A 20334-nucleotide genomic window follows, 5' to 3' on the forward strand; every position below is an offset into this window, starting at 1 on the left:
GAAGGAAGGAAGGAAGGAAGGAAGGAGGAAGGAAGGAAGGAAGGAAGGAAGGAAGAAGGAAGGAAGGAAGGAAGGAAGGAAGGAAGGAAGGAAGGAAGGAAGGAAGGAAGGAAGAAAGGAAGGAAGGAAGGAAGGAAGGAAGGAAGGAAGGAAGGAAGGAAGGAAGGAAGGAAGGAAGGAAGGAAGGAAGGAAGGAAGGAAGGAAGGAAAGGAAGGAAGGAAGGAAGGAAGGAAGGAAGAAGGAAGGAAGGAAGGAAGGAAGGAAGGAAGGAAGGAAGGAAGGAAGGAAGGAAGGAAGGAAGGAGGAAGGAAGGAAGGAAGAAGGAAGGAAGGAAGGAAGGAGAAGGAAGGAAGGAAGGAAGGAAGGATCGGAAGGAGGAAGGAAGGAAGGAAGGAAGGAAGGAAGGAAGGAAGGAAGGCCAGGAAGGACGGGAGGAGGGGAGGGAGGGAGGAGGGAGGGGGCTGGAGGGAGGGAGGGAGGGAGAAAATAAAGGGACTATATTTTGCAGTCAGAAAGAAAAGGGTACACTGTGTATTTACTCACTTAAGTTTGACCAATTTCCGGCATGGCACGGTGTTTTTTTTGGCAGCTTTCCATGAGAGGATCCACATCCTCAACGATGACAAAAGGAGCCTCCTCCAGGGTGACAATGCTCAGGTGGTTGTCATCGGGGTCGCTGTCTGCAAAGGAGCTGTACCTCGGCCACACTGAGTACTTGAGGCTCAGGGAGTTGTTCTCCCACTTCCCCACCTGAAAGGCCAAGATCCACAGACTGCTGAGAGCTGCTTGATGGTGCTGGACAAAGAGGAGCCCAATACTAAATGGCTGGGACACAGGCACAGGGAATTACATGGCCAGGACAGTTGGTTTGGGGTTTTGTTGTTTAAATTACTTTAAAATTTATTAGCAATTGCATGAAATGAGAAAATGCACATGGTAAAGACAAATAAGGTAACGTTATTTTAATAGGTAACTGTTTTCTATAGACTGGATGTCATCAGTTAACACCATCTATCAGTGCTAAATGCACTGAAATTTGACATTTAGCATTTTGAGCTAGAAGAGCAACCAGATACTCTATTTGTCATCAGCACCCATTTTAAGTAATAAAAAATTATTTTAAAATAAAGTCAACCAACAACAAACAACCCAAACAAAACTCTAATACACACTCACATCTGACTGATAACCAAAATATCACAATGTCATTTCTGTATCTTCCCACAGAGAAGACTCTTCTGTTCTTATACATTGAAAAGTCATTGTAAAAGCCTTTACTTAGGCTTCCACTGGAGCCAGACCAAACCACATTTTTAGTAAGAACTTCCATTAGGATAATTTCTCATAACTATTTTATTCTGCCAACTGTTGGGTACTTTTAAGAAAGCTAACCCCACTGCACATGAAAATTGCCAGCTTATTTACTCTTATAAAATATCCCTTCTAAATTAACCCATATTTCCTTCCATTTTCCAGATCACCAGAAGGAGGTTTATGATTTAAATATTTTGAGTCTAGTCCTTTTCCACCTCAGATTGTTTAACTACTTTCTATCCAGAAATCTAATTACATGTTTTATCTGATAACAGATAATATAAATGAGCTAGCAATCCACATAATTTATAACCTAATGCATTTTTATATTCTTGAGTTGCTTAAGCTAAACAAATGACAACATAATCATAAGACTGTTAAAATATTTCATTCACAAGAAAAATGATGGGAATGAGCACTACAATAAGAGACTCAGGCCCTTAATTTTTTTTTTTTTTTTTTGTTACCTACATTCTGTCTTCTAAAAATTTGAAAGTTAATCACAAAAATTCCCAAAGAATACAATTTATATCCATTCCTATTTAGGGAAACCTATAGCACATGACTTTGCAGATTTCTTTCTATCCTGTTTATAAGTCAAGATGTTTTACTCAACTTTAATGTAGGAGGTAAAAATATCAAATCTCACTTATATTAGGAAATTCGAAGTATCTCAAGGGAAGTAGGAATTCTTACTTAAATCAATGGGAATTGTATCTATGATTACTGTGTATATATATTTCTAGTATGAAATTTAACCAAAACACAGTGGACAAAGCCTTTAGGAGGAAAGCTAGCTCAGCCACAGGGGAATAATCTACTGCTTCTATAAATAAAGCAGTTGAATTGTTGAGGTGTGGTGCGTAGTGGGCAGTGACAGCAGCGTGTGCTGGCTTATGTGAGCTTACACGGTGTCGTCACAGCCGCTGAGTACAACATGGAAGTGGCCATCTGGAATGGGGAGGATTCCAGCCAGCCCAGGACCTCAGACAAACAGCAAACCTGCCAAGGGATACGAGGGATTTCAGAAGTGGAAACTGTGCCCGACCGTCTGCCTATTGCGATCATCGAGAAGGAAATGTGACGGCATTTGTGTGGTCAGCAGTGCAGCAGATCCCAAACCACTTGGGGCAGGATGCTGGGAGGAGGCAGATCCTGACCCCGAGGGCACATCCGTCTGCCAGCCACCCCTGGCATCTGCATCCCTGTCACAGGGAGCACCTGGAACCACTCTAGTGAGGTCACCTGGTCCTATCAAGAACACAGCGATTGCTTTGGTGTTATTAACAGAAGAACAACACCAAAGTTGATGATATTTTGATATCATCATTTCTGATATTCTTTCTACTTCAATGGAAGCAACTCCATTTTACTGTTCTGAGGAGGATGTAACCAGACACATTTAAATACCTGGAATCTGGGGAAATGCTAATTCTTTTGAGTTGCATCTATGAAACTGCTGTGTTGAGGTAATAAACACAGTAGTATTTGTAAACCAAATATTTTTTTTAAAGAAAATTCAAGCTGTGGGTAACACACTAAAAATGAAGACCTGCTTCATTATGGAAGTATCAAAAAGTACATGCATATACATTTACTGTAATATATACAAATGACATAAAATACCCAGAGACTTATGAAAAATTTCTTTCATTCCTAGTTATATTGATAATAAATATGGGTTTGATCCCAGAAAAATACAGAAGGTGGCCTTCACTTGAAAAAAAAGGGCAATAGAAACATTTCTAGGACAGATTGTGTCCCAAACCCATAGAAATCGTCAATTTAAAGCCAAAAGAATGGAAATTACATAAAAAATATTATTTCTACAGCATATCAAACTGTTGATTCACTATGATTGGTGCAAAACTCATCTTCAAGTAAAGATATGCAATGGTACGTATAACCATTGTATTTCTTTTGAACTTGCACATTCTTTCCTATTTTCTCCCACTTCACATGCAGTCTGGAATATTCCCTTTGGTTGAATCTCTACAGGATGCAGGAAGGGAAGGGGAAAATAGCTGAGAGCATAGAAGAGCTTGTTTGAAGTCAGACTGAGTTAGCAGTCACAGGGTGCCCATCTCATCCCATCCACTGTTGCCTAAAGCTCCCCACATCTGACTCTGACACATGTGCTTTGACCACTTCATCCAAGCCTTGTTATCTTTGGAAGATTGCAGGCAAGGAGAGTGACAATGAAGAATTTGGTGTGGTAATGAAGAATTTGGTGTGTTCCTGTGTGACAGCCAAAGGCAGACAGAGCCCTGCAGACATTGCTGTACCTCAGAGTCCCCCTCCCTCTGCATCCCAAAGAAGTCTCTGAACAATGTAAGGATGATTGGCACAGTCCTGCTCACACCCTCACAGAGGCCATTGAACCAGAGAAAAAGAGCAAGGCCGATCCTGAGCAGAGCTTCCCTGTGTACCAGTGGTGGCACAAAAAGAGGTCTGTCACACCGGCATATCTCACCAAAAACAAACTAATACCTCAGTCCTGTCACCCTCCTCCAGCAGATGGGAGCTGTACACAGCACACACCCATCATCCCTTTGTAAGAAAAAATGTTACATGACAACAGTGATACTAAATGCACTCCCAGGACTAGCCAGCCAAACCTTTCAAAAGAGAAAGATTTTCAGGGATGTTCCTTTTATATTTAACACACATACATTGCAAAACATACTTTTTGAGCTGTCCCAGTTAAGAAAATAGTGCTGAGCAAATACAAAATCTAGCCCATCTTTCTTTATTTAAAAACTATTTACTACTATTTTTTCATTACACTTTTCCACTTAAAAGGAAGAGCTACTATGGCAAACTTTAAATCAATAACTAAAATCTAAAATAGAGTTTTTCAGGTTAGCAATAACAGCTGCAGAACAAAGCACAAGAGCAAAACTGTTCCTCCAGACACAGCACCTGCTGTACACCTGCTGCTGCAAACCTTTGTGTTTTTATGTTTTGAAAGCCCATATTTCACAATGTAACTCTAAATTTAAATGACAAACTGAGCAGTTCCATGTCTTATTAATAAGAAGTGTTTTACAGTCCTGAATGGTTTGAAGACATCCATTTAAAGACTCTGACATTTCCAAAATTTGCTGCAAAATCTCATATGGGGAATGCAGATGTCCTGCCCTTCCCTCATGGCTGCTGCTGACACCATCAGGAAGGCACCAGTCCTGTGACCAGCAGGGCTCCAAGGAAAACAGAGGACCCAGGGAGATTATAAACAAAGAGGAGGAGAAAGAAAAGCTACCACTTCCTGCAGCCGCATTTTTCAATATGGAATTATCAATTGGCACTCACCAAATCTCAGTGGCTGGTACTGTTTTGGTTCTGGGTAACGGCCCAGATAACTCTGTGCAGTGCCAGAGTTCAGACTCATACCAGAGAAGCCATTTAAGAGTTGATTATGTCATTAGAAAGGAAGAGCTAAACAAATTGACAGCTCCTTCTTCCACCACCCAGTGGGGGAAGATTTTTTGTCACCTCTGCGCTCAGTGAAGACCTTACAGCTCTCCAGAAATGCCCAGACAGACATACTTTTATCTTCAGAGATGGAGAGCTGCCCTCAAAGTCTCCCTGTTCTCTAATATACAGGTGTAAAGAACAGGGGCAAAGCACACCACCTTTGCTTTCCATGGGAGTTAAGAGTCCTTTACAGCAGCAAAGAGGTGGGATCCTCCTTGGGAATATATGATTTAAGAAATGCTGCATAACAGTTGGTGCAATTCAAACAATTCAGCAGAGTAAGGTCAAGAGGAAAGGCCTTTAGGCTAGGCAAAAGCTCACTGATACAGAAACAATATGCAATTTTCAGCTGACAGTAAGTGTCAGGATGGGCATATTTACAGGAAGACTAAATACACAAAACAACAAGGATGGAATACAGGGAATGACAACCCAACAGATGTTAAAGAGCACGCTGCTGCTTCTGCTATAGGCAAAAAGAATATATCACATTACAGCACAGAGCTACTGACAAAAGATACCCCAGCAAACAGATTATTAGCTCAGGCAATTTCATCTGTTCTAGTTAAAATATCTGCATTTCCTCACAAGTGTTAGGGAACACCTATCATGAGACACAAGGATCCCTCAGCTGTCATGACCCTTGCTCAAATCAATCCAGATTTCACAAGAAAATTACCATGGAGACCTCCTATTCCCGCAGTACTCTGCTAAAAAGCTCTGTCGGAAATCTGCCTGAGCATGGGTTTCTCAGCTCTGCCTAGTGAAGTCAGCTGCACAGTCAGCTACAGGAGCTGTCTGTTCTGGGCTACGTGACGGTGGATGTTGGTAGCCAGATGGAGCTCTCCGTGAAGACCTTGGTTCGTTTATTCCAGGCAGGAACCACGCACCCTCTGCCCACTCCTTCCTACTTAGACACAAATGTGTACAACCCCACACAGAGCTTGTAAACCTGGCACATGCTACTTAATCAGAGAAAAATCAAGTTCTGCATTAAATCCTGCATTAGTAGAAAGTTAAAGATGACAGGTTCTGTTTAGAATAAACCTGGATGTAAAGTAACAGTTCTTGCAGTGGTGTTTCATTAGCAATCATGCCATAGGGTCCACAAATTCACCCAGAATACAGACAACCATGATAATTTTATCTGTATCTACCTGGAGCATCAGTAAAATTGGTTTTACCCTGGTACTTATCTTTACACATGGAACACACTCATCTTTAAAAAACAGTCTTCCCCACCTCACTTAAGATATGTGATACACACTGCCTACTTTTGCCACTGCTAATCATATTCTAGTATATGATTTTAATATTGGATTGATTTGGTTTATTTCCACTTTAAAAAATATACCAAAAAAAAGAAAAAAGCCAGACTAGCAGACTGAGTTGGCAGCGCAGTGAAGCTGATGGTTCAGGTGAGACATGCAGGTCCCAGCTCTCTAAGTAACATGAACAGGGGAGCTGCAGCTGGGGCTGCTGAACCTCTGAGGGCTGTTGAGCACTAGCACAGTGTTCCTGCAGTGCTTTGGTGATATTTGGGCAACACTGCTAACTCTGTAAATTTTATCAAGTTTCACTTTAACAAGCACATTAGCTTGTCTTCTTAAAAATCTCTTGCCTTGAGAACAGCATCCCCTTTGCCTGTCAAGATCAGCAGCAAGAATAGGAATGTTGGTATCAAAAGTTTGAGTAGCTGCTTTAGGATCTGTCAAAATATCTTGCTGTGAAACATGCCCAAAAAGTGATTTTCAGTCTTCAAACTATTATCATTCAAACAACTTTCTTCAGCATCTGATATGGGACAAACCCCTCAGTCAACCCCACTTGCATATGAAGTTACCACCTCAAAGTTTCAATGCTGAGTCACCTGTAAAGAAAAAATAACTTATTTTCTGAGGGGTGAGATAAATGCTCTCCAGCTATGGTTGAACAGCTTCTCTATAACCTTAAGCTTTAAGTGAAGCATATCAATTCTGAAACCAAGGAAAAATCGTATTTGAATAAAAGCAGATTAAAACCAAGGAAAAATTGGTTTTAAGAATAAATCTTGAATTTTTAGGAGAATACCAGGTAAAAAAATCTTCACATAAAACACAATTACTCTTTCTACATAAGTAATAAATTAGCTACTTGCAGTATGTACATTAGTTACATTATGAGGATTTACAGGCTGTTGCATTGCCATTTTTTTCACATGAGTAAATTTTTTAATTAGATACTAAGACTTGATTTTTCCATATAGGATTGAGGATATTTAATAAGACTTCAATAAAACCATTCTGTGATATTCCCCGCTACACTGTAAGAGAAAGGAGAAGCACATGCGTGTCTGGAAACTCAGAGCAGCCAAATGTTAGATCTCAGATGAGTAACTTTGACAGTTTTGAAATTGAGCAAAACAGCTCAAGGAGGAAGTAACAAGAGGAAAGAAATTGCCTAAGAGATACGGGGTAAAACCTGCAACTTGGAGAGAACATTGAGACAACACTAGAGAGCTGTTCAAATAAGCCATGTGGAAGAGAAGGGCCCTCTCAATCTCTCAGTCAACAGAGCTGAAGTGCACGGTGACACTCTGCTGAAAAGATGTGGGGTGTGCCCAGACAGCCCAGAGCTACATCCAGCTTGCCAGGATCATTGATTAGTCAGTTTATTTGTCCTCATCCACAGAGGAAGGATCAGACTGTGGTCAGGAGAGTAAGCCCGGTGGTGACAGAGCCTGGTGGTGACAGCATTCTTGGCCACCTTTCACATCTCCCCTCTGACATAATTCCTAATTAAACCTGGCCCCCTTCCTAATTAAACCTTCCACAGCCCTTCTGGAGCAGCAGCCACCAGAGCTGCCCTGCCCTCACCAGCAGGGCTCCAAAGCAGGGCCACACACCATCACATACATCCCTTTTTGCTCCTCCTGCCAGGAGCCCCTCAAAACCAGACAATGAGCAGGAAGGGATTTACCAGCTGGAAAACTGCACAGACAAGCCAAGGATCAGCCTGCAGGGAGCCCTGAGTGCAGCGCTGCAGGGGGAGCGGGCACTGCTGCCCTACAACCAGGGGCAGGCACAGCACAACCCGCCCCAAACCCCCATCCTCTGGCAGGGACTCGCTGGAAGGTTAAAACAGGCTCGAGTTATTTCTTGGAAATAATGTTGGTTCAGATATCCAGTATTTCTCTGCTGCTGTTAAGATTATTTTTCAAAAAAATCAAACCCATCTCTCCTTGACCTTTGAAGGGTCTCTTTAGAGAAGTTTCAAGGTACAAAATGTACGAAATTATTTTAACATAAGCATTGTTGGCTGCCTCTTTGAGCATTTCTTCCTTTGGCACCTCATGCTAATAATATTCCCCAAGCAGTATAATATTTTTCCAGAACATTATATATGATATGCAGACTGTTGAAGAATTTTAAAGTAGGGTAAGAAATTTTCATAACAGTTAGTAAGCAAATGATTCCTCCAAAGATTCCGATTGACACATTTGGAGAGGATTAAATTTATCCAGAGAATTAAATTGCATCAAAGGAACATAAAGAAATACACAGCATAATCTAGGACTACTCTCTGTTTCTGCATGACTAGCATATTTATTGAGATGTCCTTCAGTAATTCTGATTTTGTCATTATTATTCATCATCATGAAGAGTCTTGTAGTCTTATAAACTGGAGTTTTAAGTTGATTTAATGGGTTTTTAAAACTATAACAAAAAGAATTCATAAATTTCAGCAGAAATTTAGATAATGCAGAATCACATTTCATGAATTTAAAATAAAACTGGTGGATGATTTAAATGTATGTTTTCCTAAAGTCTTATATTAAAAACAGTTTCTTAAAACAAGTTTTTAAACATAGGGACACAGCCTGCAAAAACTCAGAGCCAAAACAACCACAGGCTGAGATTGGAGTTTAAAAGAAACGATGCTTGTGATAAACTTTTTCATTTACTACTTGCATATAGGATTAACATTGATGCTAGGATATTTTTCCTTCTAGCCTATGCAGAACTCTATATGGAGATCACTTGTCTACCTGGACTAGTCAAGATTCTGAATTTTTTTAGGCAAGCATTGACAGGATTATTCTCCAATGCAACAGGAACTTCAGGGTTTTTTTTTTTAAGTATGCTTTTACTATAAAATCTGTCAAAAAACACAAAATCAAGCAAATAAAAGGTATGGAATTGTCAAGATAAAAATCCATCCAGATTCAAGTAGCTGAGGACCAAGCTTTTGGACATTTTTCAGTTATCCGTTTTACTTTACTAAATTTTAAGAAGAACTGGAAATGCAAGGTGCGTTTCACAGAAACCTGAACTCCACGTGGCTTTTCTTCACTGATCTGTTAAAACTCATCACATACACTCAGGATGGTGTAAAACAGTCTCTTCTGAGTGCTGTGACAGCTGCTGGAGCAGAACCAGTGAGATGTGACACGAATCCACGTCCCAGTCCCTCAGCAGCCCCATGCCCGTGCCCCGAGCAGCGCTCACCTTCTCCCACTCCCGCTCGTTGTTCAGCCTATCACCACCAGCCTGGGGTGGGCCTGGTAACCATCTGCTGTGAAGGACAAATCTCTGCCTTCCCACGTCACATTCATCATAACCTGGAAGGCAAGCAAGAAAAGTTCATTGAAAAATTAATGGGCCTGTCCAGCAGTAATGAGCAGCAAGTGCAGTCAGCAGCAAGCCCTGCCGGTGCTGTGGGAAGCCCGTGCTGGCAGTGTGGGGACTCGGGGGCATTTCAAGGCAGTTCACAGCTCAAGGCAAAGCAAAATATTGTTGATGTATGAATTACAATGCAGAAATCATTTTTAACAGCTTCCACATTGCATATGATTAATCTCTCCCCTCCCTGAAAAATCTTTCTGGCACTTTGCACAACCTCACCGGCTTTTCAGGAGCACTTTAAAAAGCCCACATCACCTCTGTGTGTAACATTGTACTAGTGTGTCACTGAGTAGTACTGAGAGCAAAGTGCATCCGATCTGTCTTCCCCTGCTCAGACCTCCAGGAGTCCTGTCAGCTCTTCCCCAAACTGTAGCTACACACATTGCTGTTGTGCCACGAGGATAAATTCCACTAATGCCAAAACCAGACATGAAAGCTTTGAAGGTGTTGGTAAATATTCAGTTCAGTAATTTCAAAAGAAAAGGATTTATGTTTTCATTCTTTTGTATTTAGCTTAATTTTCAACAGTTTTCAAAAGACATATGAATTAATTAGTATTTTGAATAGGAAAAAAAAATACAGGGACACAAAATAAAATAAAAAATAATGAAAAAATTTAATATGTTGTTGAAAAAAATCAAAACACTGTTAGTGTAAAGCTGACAGGGCTATCCCACAGTAAGAAGTAAAACTGGAATTCAAAATCTTGGAAGAAGACAATATATCTCCAGGCCCATCTCTGTTGTCTAAAGTTATTCACATTGAATTGCTCTGAATTCTCAGTGTATTTAATTGAAAAAAAATCAGCCCAAGACTGATGCAGACAGAAATGCAGATGTCCATCCTATGGAGAGATGTGTTCTGAAGGGCACAAATTCACTGTTCTTCACACATTACTGTAGTGCTTTACCCACAAGACACCAGTATGGTTTTACATGTTTGTATGGGTTTGGAGGGGATTTTTGGCTTAGCTGGTTGGTCGTTATGGCTGGCTTTTTTAGCAGTAGTGGCGGCATAATCTCCTGGAGAATGTGACACAGACAAAATTCCTCAGCTCCAGATTCAAAGGAGAAGGCTTTTGTATTGACATAGCTGCCTAAAAATCCCAGTAGCAGAAGCACAGTAAATAAACACATAGACCCAGAAGAAATAATGGCATTGTATCATAACAGTTAATAAATAAATGTGCACCTGAACAGCCATATTAACATCATTCAGCACCAGTTTGACAGCAATTTGTAAATTCACCCATTGTAATAACTCACATTTCATTACAGGATTCCAGTGTCAAAATTTTCCCCTTGACAGAACTTTGCTGCCCAGTTGAACTAATTTCCTGTATATTCCATTTTTCATCCAACAGTGAAGGATCTTGCTTGGGAACAAAAAGCTTGTCTGCCACCTTGAGAGGCAGCCAACACCAAATAGGATTTACTTGTGCACACATGTAAGGAACCAGCATAACATTCACTGTCACCCAGGGAGTAAAATGCCCAGGAAGTAAACACAAGAGGAAATCAAGGATGTGCTGTGAAAACAGGCAATACTTGCATTTGCACTTCTGCACCCTCTCCCAGCTCACACCCATGAGGTAACACCCCCACAATGAATACATCATCTGACAAGGCCAGGCAGAAACCACCTCATTCCACCAGAGCTGAAAGCCAAGCCTTGTGTCCCCTCCTAAGGCTGGATCCCACACACCCTGCACTCCATCAGGCTTTTGTGCTCACCTGGGTGTTTAACCACACAGAAAGTGGTGATTGGACTGGAGGTTGAACCCTTCCTCAGTAGGATCACCACCCCTGATTTCAAACACTACTCATCAAATTTTGGGAATAATATGCAAATGTCCTAGCCTGGAAGATAGTCAAAGGCCGTCACAAGCTGCAGTGCTGAAGCTCAAATGTTCCAAAAAGACTAATATGAACCACAACTCTAAAGTGAAAAAGTGAGCTCAGTGTATATTTTAAATCATGTGCATTTACCAGCCATTAAGTAAAGAAACACATTTTGCAAGGTTTTTTGGTTTTTTTTTTTAATTCCCTAATCTGAAAAGTCTCTTCAAATTGTGTTCTCTGATCCTGATACAAAGGTATCCATGAGTGACGCACTCTGAGTTACCCCAGATTCTCACACTGCAGCAGTAAAAAGTACTTCAAAGAGATTCTTGTTTCCCCAAGCACATTCTTCTGTACAAAATTCATCAGCTGCCGTGTTCTCCAGAAATCAATGCTTACAACCTACACTCACTTTTGAATTGCCATTTTTCCTCTGCAAAGAACAGAAGTCTTGCCCTGCTTTTACTGGCCACGATCCCAAACTGCTTGTCCTACAAAAAATGCCCAGTGGCTTGTCTGCTCCTAGTTAGGAATAATGCTGTGGAGAATTTACATTATGTTACTCTTCTAGAGTTTTAAGTTTATCCAAGGTTAATTCAGTGCAAGAGGTCTTTGGCTTCTGAATTGGATAAAATATATTTCTGAAGTAGCTTTGGAAATGCAAATTCCTGTTCTTAACTAAATGAGGTGTTTAGTTATTTGAACTCATTACTTTGATGGGGCAATTAGCAACATACCTTGGATTTGTAGTTAATCTGTTTTTCATTCCTCATTAAAGCTACAGCCTTTGCAAAGGCACACCAGCACAAGGCCTTGTGATGGTATTATGACACTGAAGTCTTAATTAACTTTTGCAAACTGAAATTTGTAAGATTCCCCAGGTGATACTTACATCAAAATGGCACCTTTCTTCTGACAGAAGTAAGCTAGACTCACATCGAACCCAAAACAGTTTTTTTATCATGCAAAGAACCAAACCTTAACTATAAAAACACTTTTAAACATTTATACAATTCATTTTTGCTTGCCACTTTCCCCAACAAAACTGAGAAGTGTTGGAACACACAGCAGAACACTTTTGCTGCCGTATTCACAGCAAGCCTGTGAAGCACCCAGGTTACAAACTTCTCTAAAGGTTTCCAACCTTATTTTTATAAGCCTCAGAAAGATCAAGTAGTTCACACAGAGCTTCAGATTAATGCCAAAATGCAATATTTATCCCTGTCTAAATTCTAACTTATCCAGAAAGCCAGAACATACTGAAAAAGCTGGGGTTTCTTACCCTGTAACTACAGTATCACAACTTCATTGACTCTAATTCAATTAACAAATGGGTGAAGACTTTGCCAAAGGGATCAGAGCTCAGTTTTCAGAGCACCATTTGCTTGGATCCAATATTGCTGACACAGAGGCGCCTTTCTGGCCAGACTCCTCACAGGAGACATTGGACTTCCTCGGCCATGAGGTGTTTGATAAGGATTTCCTATACTGGATGAGAACAGTTTGAAATCCTGGAGCAGAATCTTTGAGGTTTTCTAGTCTATGGTACAAAAAGCAAACATGTTTGCAGGCTGTGGCATGTCTTTTGAGGTTTACCATATATATGTCTATGCAAGAAACAAGTGTTCTCCTAACAGATCCAAGGATTTGAGAGCAAAACCAAGAAGGCTTAGTGGATTCTGTGTTGGGCATTATTTTAAGGGAAAAAAATCATAACTTTATGTAAATTATTAAGGTCACTTTGCTCCAAAAAAATATCAACCCTAGCCCTAGTTTCAAAAACTTCTCAGGGTGACCTGAGAAAGCCAACAACAGCAGAATGGAAGCACAGCAGAGCAATCCATGACTACAGAAGCAAGGGTGACGCCACCTGTGGAGCCTCAGCACCCTCCACGTGCTCTCTCTGGATGCCAGGGAGGAGCATCCTCAGCATGGACACTCTCCTGCCCACCCACCTGTGTCCCACAAGACCCTCCAGGACTGGTCGGCTCAGGAACACAATCAGCTCTGCAGTAACAGGCTTATTTTATAATTAGTGTGAAATTCACCTAGAATGCAGCTCCAAACACACCAGCAGCTGGGAAAATAGAACGGGTTAGGCAGAGGCTTTAATGAAAATGTGTCACTTCTAAACGACCTTCTAATGAGAGAACTTAGTCCCTAGACCTGTAAAACAAAGCACAGGGCCTGAGAGCTGCAGGGAGCAGAAAGACCAGGGGACTCCTCTGCCATGAGTTCAGAGCTACATTTCCTGCCCTCAGATGAGATAATAAAACTTGATAAACTCCCCAGTGCCATCATCTGGGACTATCATTTTTATTTAGTGTCTTCTTCACCATGGGGCCGCGTTTCAAACCTCTGAGAACTGCAGGCAATGAAGAGAAGCAGCAGAGACTTGGGGAAATACATGTTGCATAAGAGAAACTCTCTCTCTTCTCTCTCAAAGAAGGGATTTCCAAACTGAGATTTAAAGCAGATGAAATGTCTCAAAACCAACACGTTATCTGGCAATATTTCTCTTTCCTGCAAATAGCGTAAACCCAACCATTTCAATAACCTAGACAGGCCAGCCTATCCGGGCTTGGCATTCACTCAGCCTCATACCTAAAAGAAAGCAGGAGTGAATCCAAATTTTGTCTTTTCTTCTGTCTTGTTGAGGCTCTGAACTACTGAACTTCCTTGCTATGATTCAAGCATGACATTTGAATGATCCTTACCAGTTGAAACCCCCAAGACACATTATTTATCATTAAGAAACAGATTTCCTCTGTAAAATTAAATCAAAAAATGCTTAATGTAGAATATATAATGTGTGAAGTAAATCTAGAAATACATCTGCAATATTAAACAGGTACTGATGCATTTTTTTAAAGTCTATTCTATATCTTATGCTATGTAGGATTTTTTTTTTTCCTAAATTCAAATCCTTTGCAGTGATGCAGAGTCACTTCTTCCTCTTTGTCACTTCTTCCTCTTTGTCCTCCTCCCACTCCCAGCCCTCGCTCCTGCACAAGGGTCCCTTGCATTGGAGCTGTGTCTCCCTAGGCCTGGAGCCTGCAGGAGGGACCTGCTCAGTGACTGTGCAAAAGGAACAGCATGCCAGCTTCTGGGACCTCCTGCAGCTGCTCCTTAAAGCATTCAGTGCCACTGCTCTGGAAAAGTCATCTTGCTCAGCTCTGCAGACAAACAACAAAACTCCTGGGGAACTCTTCTGAGAGGGAGGCAAAGGGGAGGCAGCAAAGTTGAAAGGGCCCAATTCCCTGGATGTGCCACAGATGAACACCTGGTCACTGAACACAGAATCTTCAGCAAGTTTAATGCTATTATTAGCATCAACATTTCAAAAAGAAGCCCTAATTTAATCACATATTGCTGCACCACCTCGGAAGCATCCCAAACTCTTCCCCATGATATGTGCCTGGCTTCCTGCAAGGGGGATGGTGCCTGCAGCAGGCTCCACTCCACTGCCAGAGGCCATGCTTGTTCTCTTGTTTTAATTTTAATTATCACAATAACAAGGGTAATGTTCTAATCCATTAACTGTCAGTACTTTCTGTTTCCTAAGCTGACCAAACCTGGGAGAAAATTCTAATACAGATTTTCAATAATTTCTTGAATCACTTTGTAAATAAACCAGCACCATGTTGGGGTCTGTGGGGCCGAGTGTTCCCCTACACAACCCCTCCTTTGTTGTCTGTGACGTTTAGTTTTACTTTGGACTCATATATAATTAGTTAAATATCTGTACACCTTCAATCATCCAATAAAGAAGATGATACCTATTGTTCCCAAGTCTTCTGACTTAAATGAAGAAATAAATTGGCTGTTGATGTGGAAGTGGGAAAATATTAAACAGATTTGCTGGATTATTCATCAAACCACTGTGTCCCTTTAATCCCAGATTTTGCTCAAAAGAGGCAAATTTATCTGTCATGATGGAAGCTGGAATCAAAATATTGAACCTGGTGAATGACTATCAGGACAAGGGGGACAGCAAATCCTCTCCCTCTGAGGAAGGTGCTGTGCTGAAGGATAACAGCAGCACAATAGCAAGGACAGCTAAGCTTTTTCCCTGGCCTTATGGACTGCCCATTGCTCCTGCTCCTGGTTCAGTGATGACAAATAAAGGAAATTGTGCTTGGGAAGGGTAAGATAACTTCTGGACCTACACCTTCACTGCAGAAGGATGGGTCTCTAAATCCTGCCTATAGCTGGGCTGTATTTCAGAACAGAATCTCACCAAATGTCAGCACCACGTGGCAAACACCTGACTACCTATGGACAGACACATCTTTTTGGTTTTTGGATAATGGCAACAGCTTGACCATCCTCACCCATCCCTGTAAGGATCAGTGTGGTTGGAAATGCTGCAGTGAAATGTCTCTCCCAGGGTCAGGACTTTCATACACACCATGAGTGCTCTTGTAAACAAAGCAGCACCATTTCAATGCACAAAGCAGCAGCATTTTCCATGACTGGCAGGGTTATTGTGTTTTGCTGTTTGTTTGCTTCTGTGTTTTCCTTTTTTCAGAGAGAACAAGAGTTTGTTCAACTGACTTGGCATTAATGAGGTGCTAATTCTGTTTATCCTGCTGTGCCAGTATTTGACACAATAGTGGTTTTCTGCCTTGGGAGATCTGGGTCTCCAAGAGACCCAGATGGAAAAAGATGATCTGAATCAATACAGATAACAAATATACATATATATCTGTGGTTTTTTAATGCATTGACAATGAGCCCCATATTTTATTATAAATCCTTAATTCACAGGGGGAAACTGGCTTTCCCATGTGTACCAGAAATGAGCATTGATCAGATCATTCCAAAAACTAAAGCAAACCTGATTTTCTTCTGGGTCTAGGAAGCTAATAAAAGCATCTTAGAATTTCAGTGATGGGGGAAAGACAAATTGTGTGCTTCAAAACAAATATATCTTCAAACCAATTTAATACTCAAAGGATTTGAGAAAGAGGGAGGAGGAGCTTTTACTTCACTGCATTCTTTACATAGAATTTATTCACAAACAGAGATAAAATTGCTATCTAGATGTGAGAACTCATACATAAAGCATTACTAACTTCCATTTACAAGCAAATTAGCTATTATAGCATAGCCTCAGAATACTATCCTGGGTTTAAAGCTGAATTAGACTGTCATTACAATAGATGAAGCCTAAAAATCCTGGGGTTTTTCTCTATTTTGAGCTTTGTTTTGCTCAGGCATACCCTTACACAGCTTCTTCCCTGACTTCCACTGAGTTCTCTGCTTCTGAGCTTGCAGCAGTGTCCTCTTGTTCAACCCTACTTTTCCAGCACCGATTCCCAGATGGACAGGGAGGTAGAGCACAGCAGATCCCAGGTCCATAAGCTATTTACAATTACTTTAGCCCTTTCCACTGGGAACATGCTCCAAAATCCTTTCTTCAGGTTAGTTCCTTAATACAGCACATATACATTTATCTTGTAGTCTACAATTTGAAACTCCACTATCTGGGACCTGAAACTGTGAAGATTCCACTTCACAATAAAACCCCAATTAGGGCACTGATTTTTTTCATGTAAAGTAGAAAAGTAAAATTTAGTGATGAGAATGAGAAAGTCCAGTGAATTTATGTAATTCACCTTGGCATGGAGAGACTGGTCAGTTCCCCAAGATTACTTAGTACTCATAAATGCTTGTATATACTTGCCTTGCTAGCAGATTATATGTGACAGGAATAGTCTTGGGGAGTTATTACATAAGAAAGACTATTTAAAGTTTATTCATTTTAGTATAATTCTGACATTTCTAAATTAAAAAACAGCCTGCTTCTTGTTCTTGTGGTGTTGGAGAAGCTCAAAGAATCTCCAGTACAGAAAAAGGTATTTTTACTTCATAGCTCAGTGTTTCACATCAGGAAGTGAATTTTTTAACCACAGTGCACTACAGCTTCTCCTATTAGTAATTCCTGGGTGCAGCATGCACTGCATGCTGCAGAATCTCCTGGTGAAGTCTAATCTCACTACCCTAGCACTCACAAGCCCCATTCTTGTACTCATGCAGGTTTAATGAGAAAATAAAGATTATTTAGAGAATACAGCTATGCTGAGTACTGAATACTTAATTCAAGTCTACACTAGTGTATTAGCCAAACAATAGGTTGGGAGCCTTTATCAAAACAGGTTCACGTTTTTGTGTCTCTTCCAAGGGTATTTTAAACCCCAACACTTACAATAGAATACAACTTGACTTTCACAGAGACTGGAGTTCAATTATTAATAGTGGACTGCTTGGTTTGTAGGTCAGGTCCTACTGTTAAGGCACAGAATTTGGTTAGCAGGATGCTTCCACTGCTCCCTGGCACTGTCAGCACGTGCATTAAGAGCCAGCACGGGGGTGCCAGGGTGGGACAGTGCCCCCAGCAGTGCCTCCCCCTGCTCTGCCCTGGCACCAGGGACACACCACAGCTGTCCCAGAGCCCTGCTGGGCCACACAGCCACTCACGGGGGCAAATGGTGCCCATTTATTAATTACAAAGTGATTCAAGAAATTCCTGAAAATCTGTATTAGAATTTTCTCCCAAGTTTGGTCAGCTTAGGAAGCAGAAAGTACCAAACAGTTACTGGACTAGAACATTACTTTGTTATTTTGGTAATGAAAATAATTAGGAAAAGAATTGTGAGGTTTCTGCAAATGTCTCCAGAGAATTTGTAGTTTTAGAGGCAGAGGTTCAAAAATAGGAAAGGAAGCACAAAAAACCCAGCAACCATAGTAAAGGCAAGTTCTTACTAAGGAAATGTTAAAATCCATTTACTCAGTTGCTTTTAAGAAAGCTTCTGAAGAATGCTGTGTGCAAAAATGCTGTTTTCATGGAAAACAACTGTTTCAGGACATAGTGTGGTAATCAACTCCTAATCTAAATATGCACATACATCTCAAGATTAAAACTGTTCCAAAATCTCCTTTTTGAAATCAGCATCAACTTTCCTTCCTGTGCCTACTTTTTTGTAGAAAGCACTTCATCTGCATTATTTGGTTAGAACAAAGGTCATCAATACTTCTTAGTAGCTTCCATATTGTCAAGAATTATTAAAAAATATGCAAGATATTCTACTTCCTCTCAAAGGCCAGATAATGAAATGTATTACCATGCAACATTTTGGATAGAAGTAATCAGAAGTATCATGTCTAAAAGGGATAATTAAAAGGAAAATAATAAAAACAAAAACAGAATCGTGATTTAAAGCTTGGCAGTTCCATCTGACAAACTGTTTAGAGAAAATATCTATATTAGCTCGGATTAATGCTGATTAAAAGTTTCACAGCTATTCTATTAGAGGTGACAAAAATATACCCTTACAAGCAAAGGGGACAGATTTCAGTTCTTATGTGATAAAAGCTGCCTAACTATTCTAATATTTCTATAATTTCCAGGGACAGCGCTTTAATGCTGCACATTGCTTGTCTTGTAAAATATGACCAGGTTCCTGCTGATGCAAGTGATACAGGCACAGCCTCCAGAGCATTTTGGCAATTTTACCTCATAGTTAAAGTACACAACAGTCCAATTTTGTTCACGCAGCTTCATACCCTCTAAGACCAATTTCTGTCATCTTCTACACTAGATTCAGAGCAGTGTTTATTCTCCACAGCACATATAATCTCCTGGAGCACAGCTATCACTGCAGCAAATCCTCTTGCACATTCTCCTGGAACATCTGAAAAGCGCTGCTTAAAAAGGGCTCAATGGGATTAGCAAAAAACAATATTCTCCTTCAAGAAACATAGAGTGGCAATAAAAGAGAAAACTGTCAAGGCTGAAGAGATTAAAATAACCCAAAGCAATCATCCTTACTTGTGCAAGGTTTGAGAGGGCCGGTCATTTTTCTCCAGTTGTCCATAGCAGCTCGTTCTTGCTTCAGGAATGAAGGAGTACTTTTCCAGCATGGCTGATGCAGCAGTGGCAATGACCCCAAGGCCATCCCGTACCCGAGCTTCTAAACTGTAGTCCCACTCATCATAAGCTGCTGAAATGAGTCCTGAAGGAAACTCCTTGGGAGTGATTTCTGTGTTACCACTAACCAGGCTGGGAACTATCCAAAAGAAATCATAGCCAGTAAGGCCCAGGGAGCGAGCCTCATCCAGGATGTAGACAGCTTCATCCTTGGAACAATACAGCAGGATGACAGATGAATGGATTTTCTTCAGCTGAATTTGGGTCTTGGCATCTCCGAAGGCAGTATCGAGTATGATGACGTTCTGCATGTCCCAGCCCACAAAACTGTTTTCCACAGTGGTCTTAATGACATTGATGAAATCTCGATATCCAGGGAAGGTGGTGGTCACCAGAGAGAACACGTGCCAGTCATAATCCTGCATGATCTTCAGCATGATAATGGCTTCTTGCTGGATGGAAGCCCCAAACTGGAAGAACGTGGACATGACATCCTAGAATACCAAACACAGCAAAATATCAGCAACTTAGTACAACTTCAAAGAGAACAGAACCTCTAATTATTCTGCCTTCTGTTCTACCAGAGATGCTAAACTTCCATTGCATTCCAGTAACTTTCTGTGGTTTATCATTTTCAGACCATCAGTAAGCAACACTGATCGTAGGTACTTACAGCTAATCAAAATATTTGCCAAAAAGGATCAAACCTATATTTATATAGGAAATTTCCAAGTGCTGAATCACTTGAAGACAACAACTCAAATCAGTAGCTACAGAGGAAGCTCCCTGAGGACAGCCACCCACAGTTAAACAACTCTCCAGCAGGAAGTTTTACATTCCTGTAAACACATGAATGCAACCCAACAAACTCACACCAATTTGTAGTTACAACAGAAATAACTGCAACGCACATGCTGTATACATGCTGGAGGAGCCCTCTACTTCCAGACATAATGTCTGAGGGGGACTTCATTTCCAAGGTTCACTAGACTTGGTGGAAGCTTTCAGACTCTGCAGAAGGAGATTTTCTGTCCCCAGGGACTGAGCTCACTGCTGGTCCTGCTCTGTTCAGAGCACACGGCCCATTGATGCCTGAGAGAGAAT

The 20334-nt window shown here is 40.9% G+C and overlaps 1 protein-coding gene across 1 annotated transcript in view; it reads right to left on the reverse strand.

Moving 5' to 3' along the window:
- GRIN2A (glutamate ionotropic receptor NMDA type subunit 2A) overlaps window positions 1-20334 on the reverse strand; it is a 156842-nt gene that overhangs the window by 44984 nt on the left and 91524 nt on the right. The window contains 5 exon segments of the mRNA XM_053991981.1: window positions 545-585; window positions 587-751; window positions 9280-9308; window positions 9311-9391; window positions 19130-19724. Coding sequence (XP_053847956.1) covers window positions 545-585; window positions 587-751; window positions 9280-9308; window positions 9311-9391; window positions 19130-19724 — 911 coding nt within the window.

Source organism: Vidua macroura, chromosome 16 (assembly GCF_024509145.1).
Source record: "Vidua macroura isolate BioBank_ID:100142 chromosome 16, ASM2450914v1, whole genome shotgun sequence".
Lineage (NCBI taxonomy): Eukaryota > Metazoa > Chordata > Aves > Passeriformes > Viduidae > Vidua > Vidua macroura.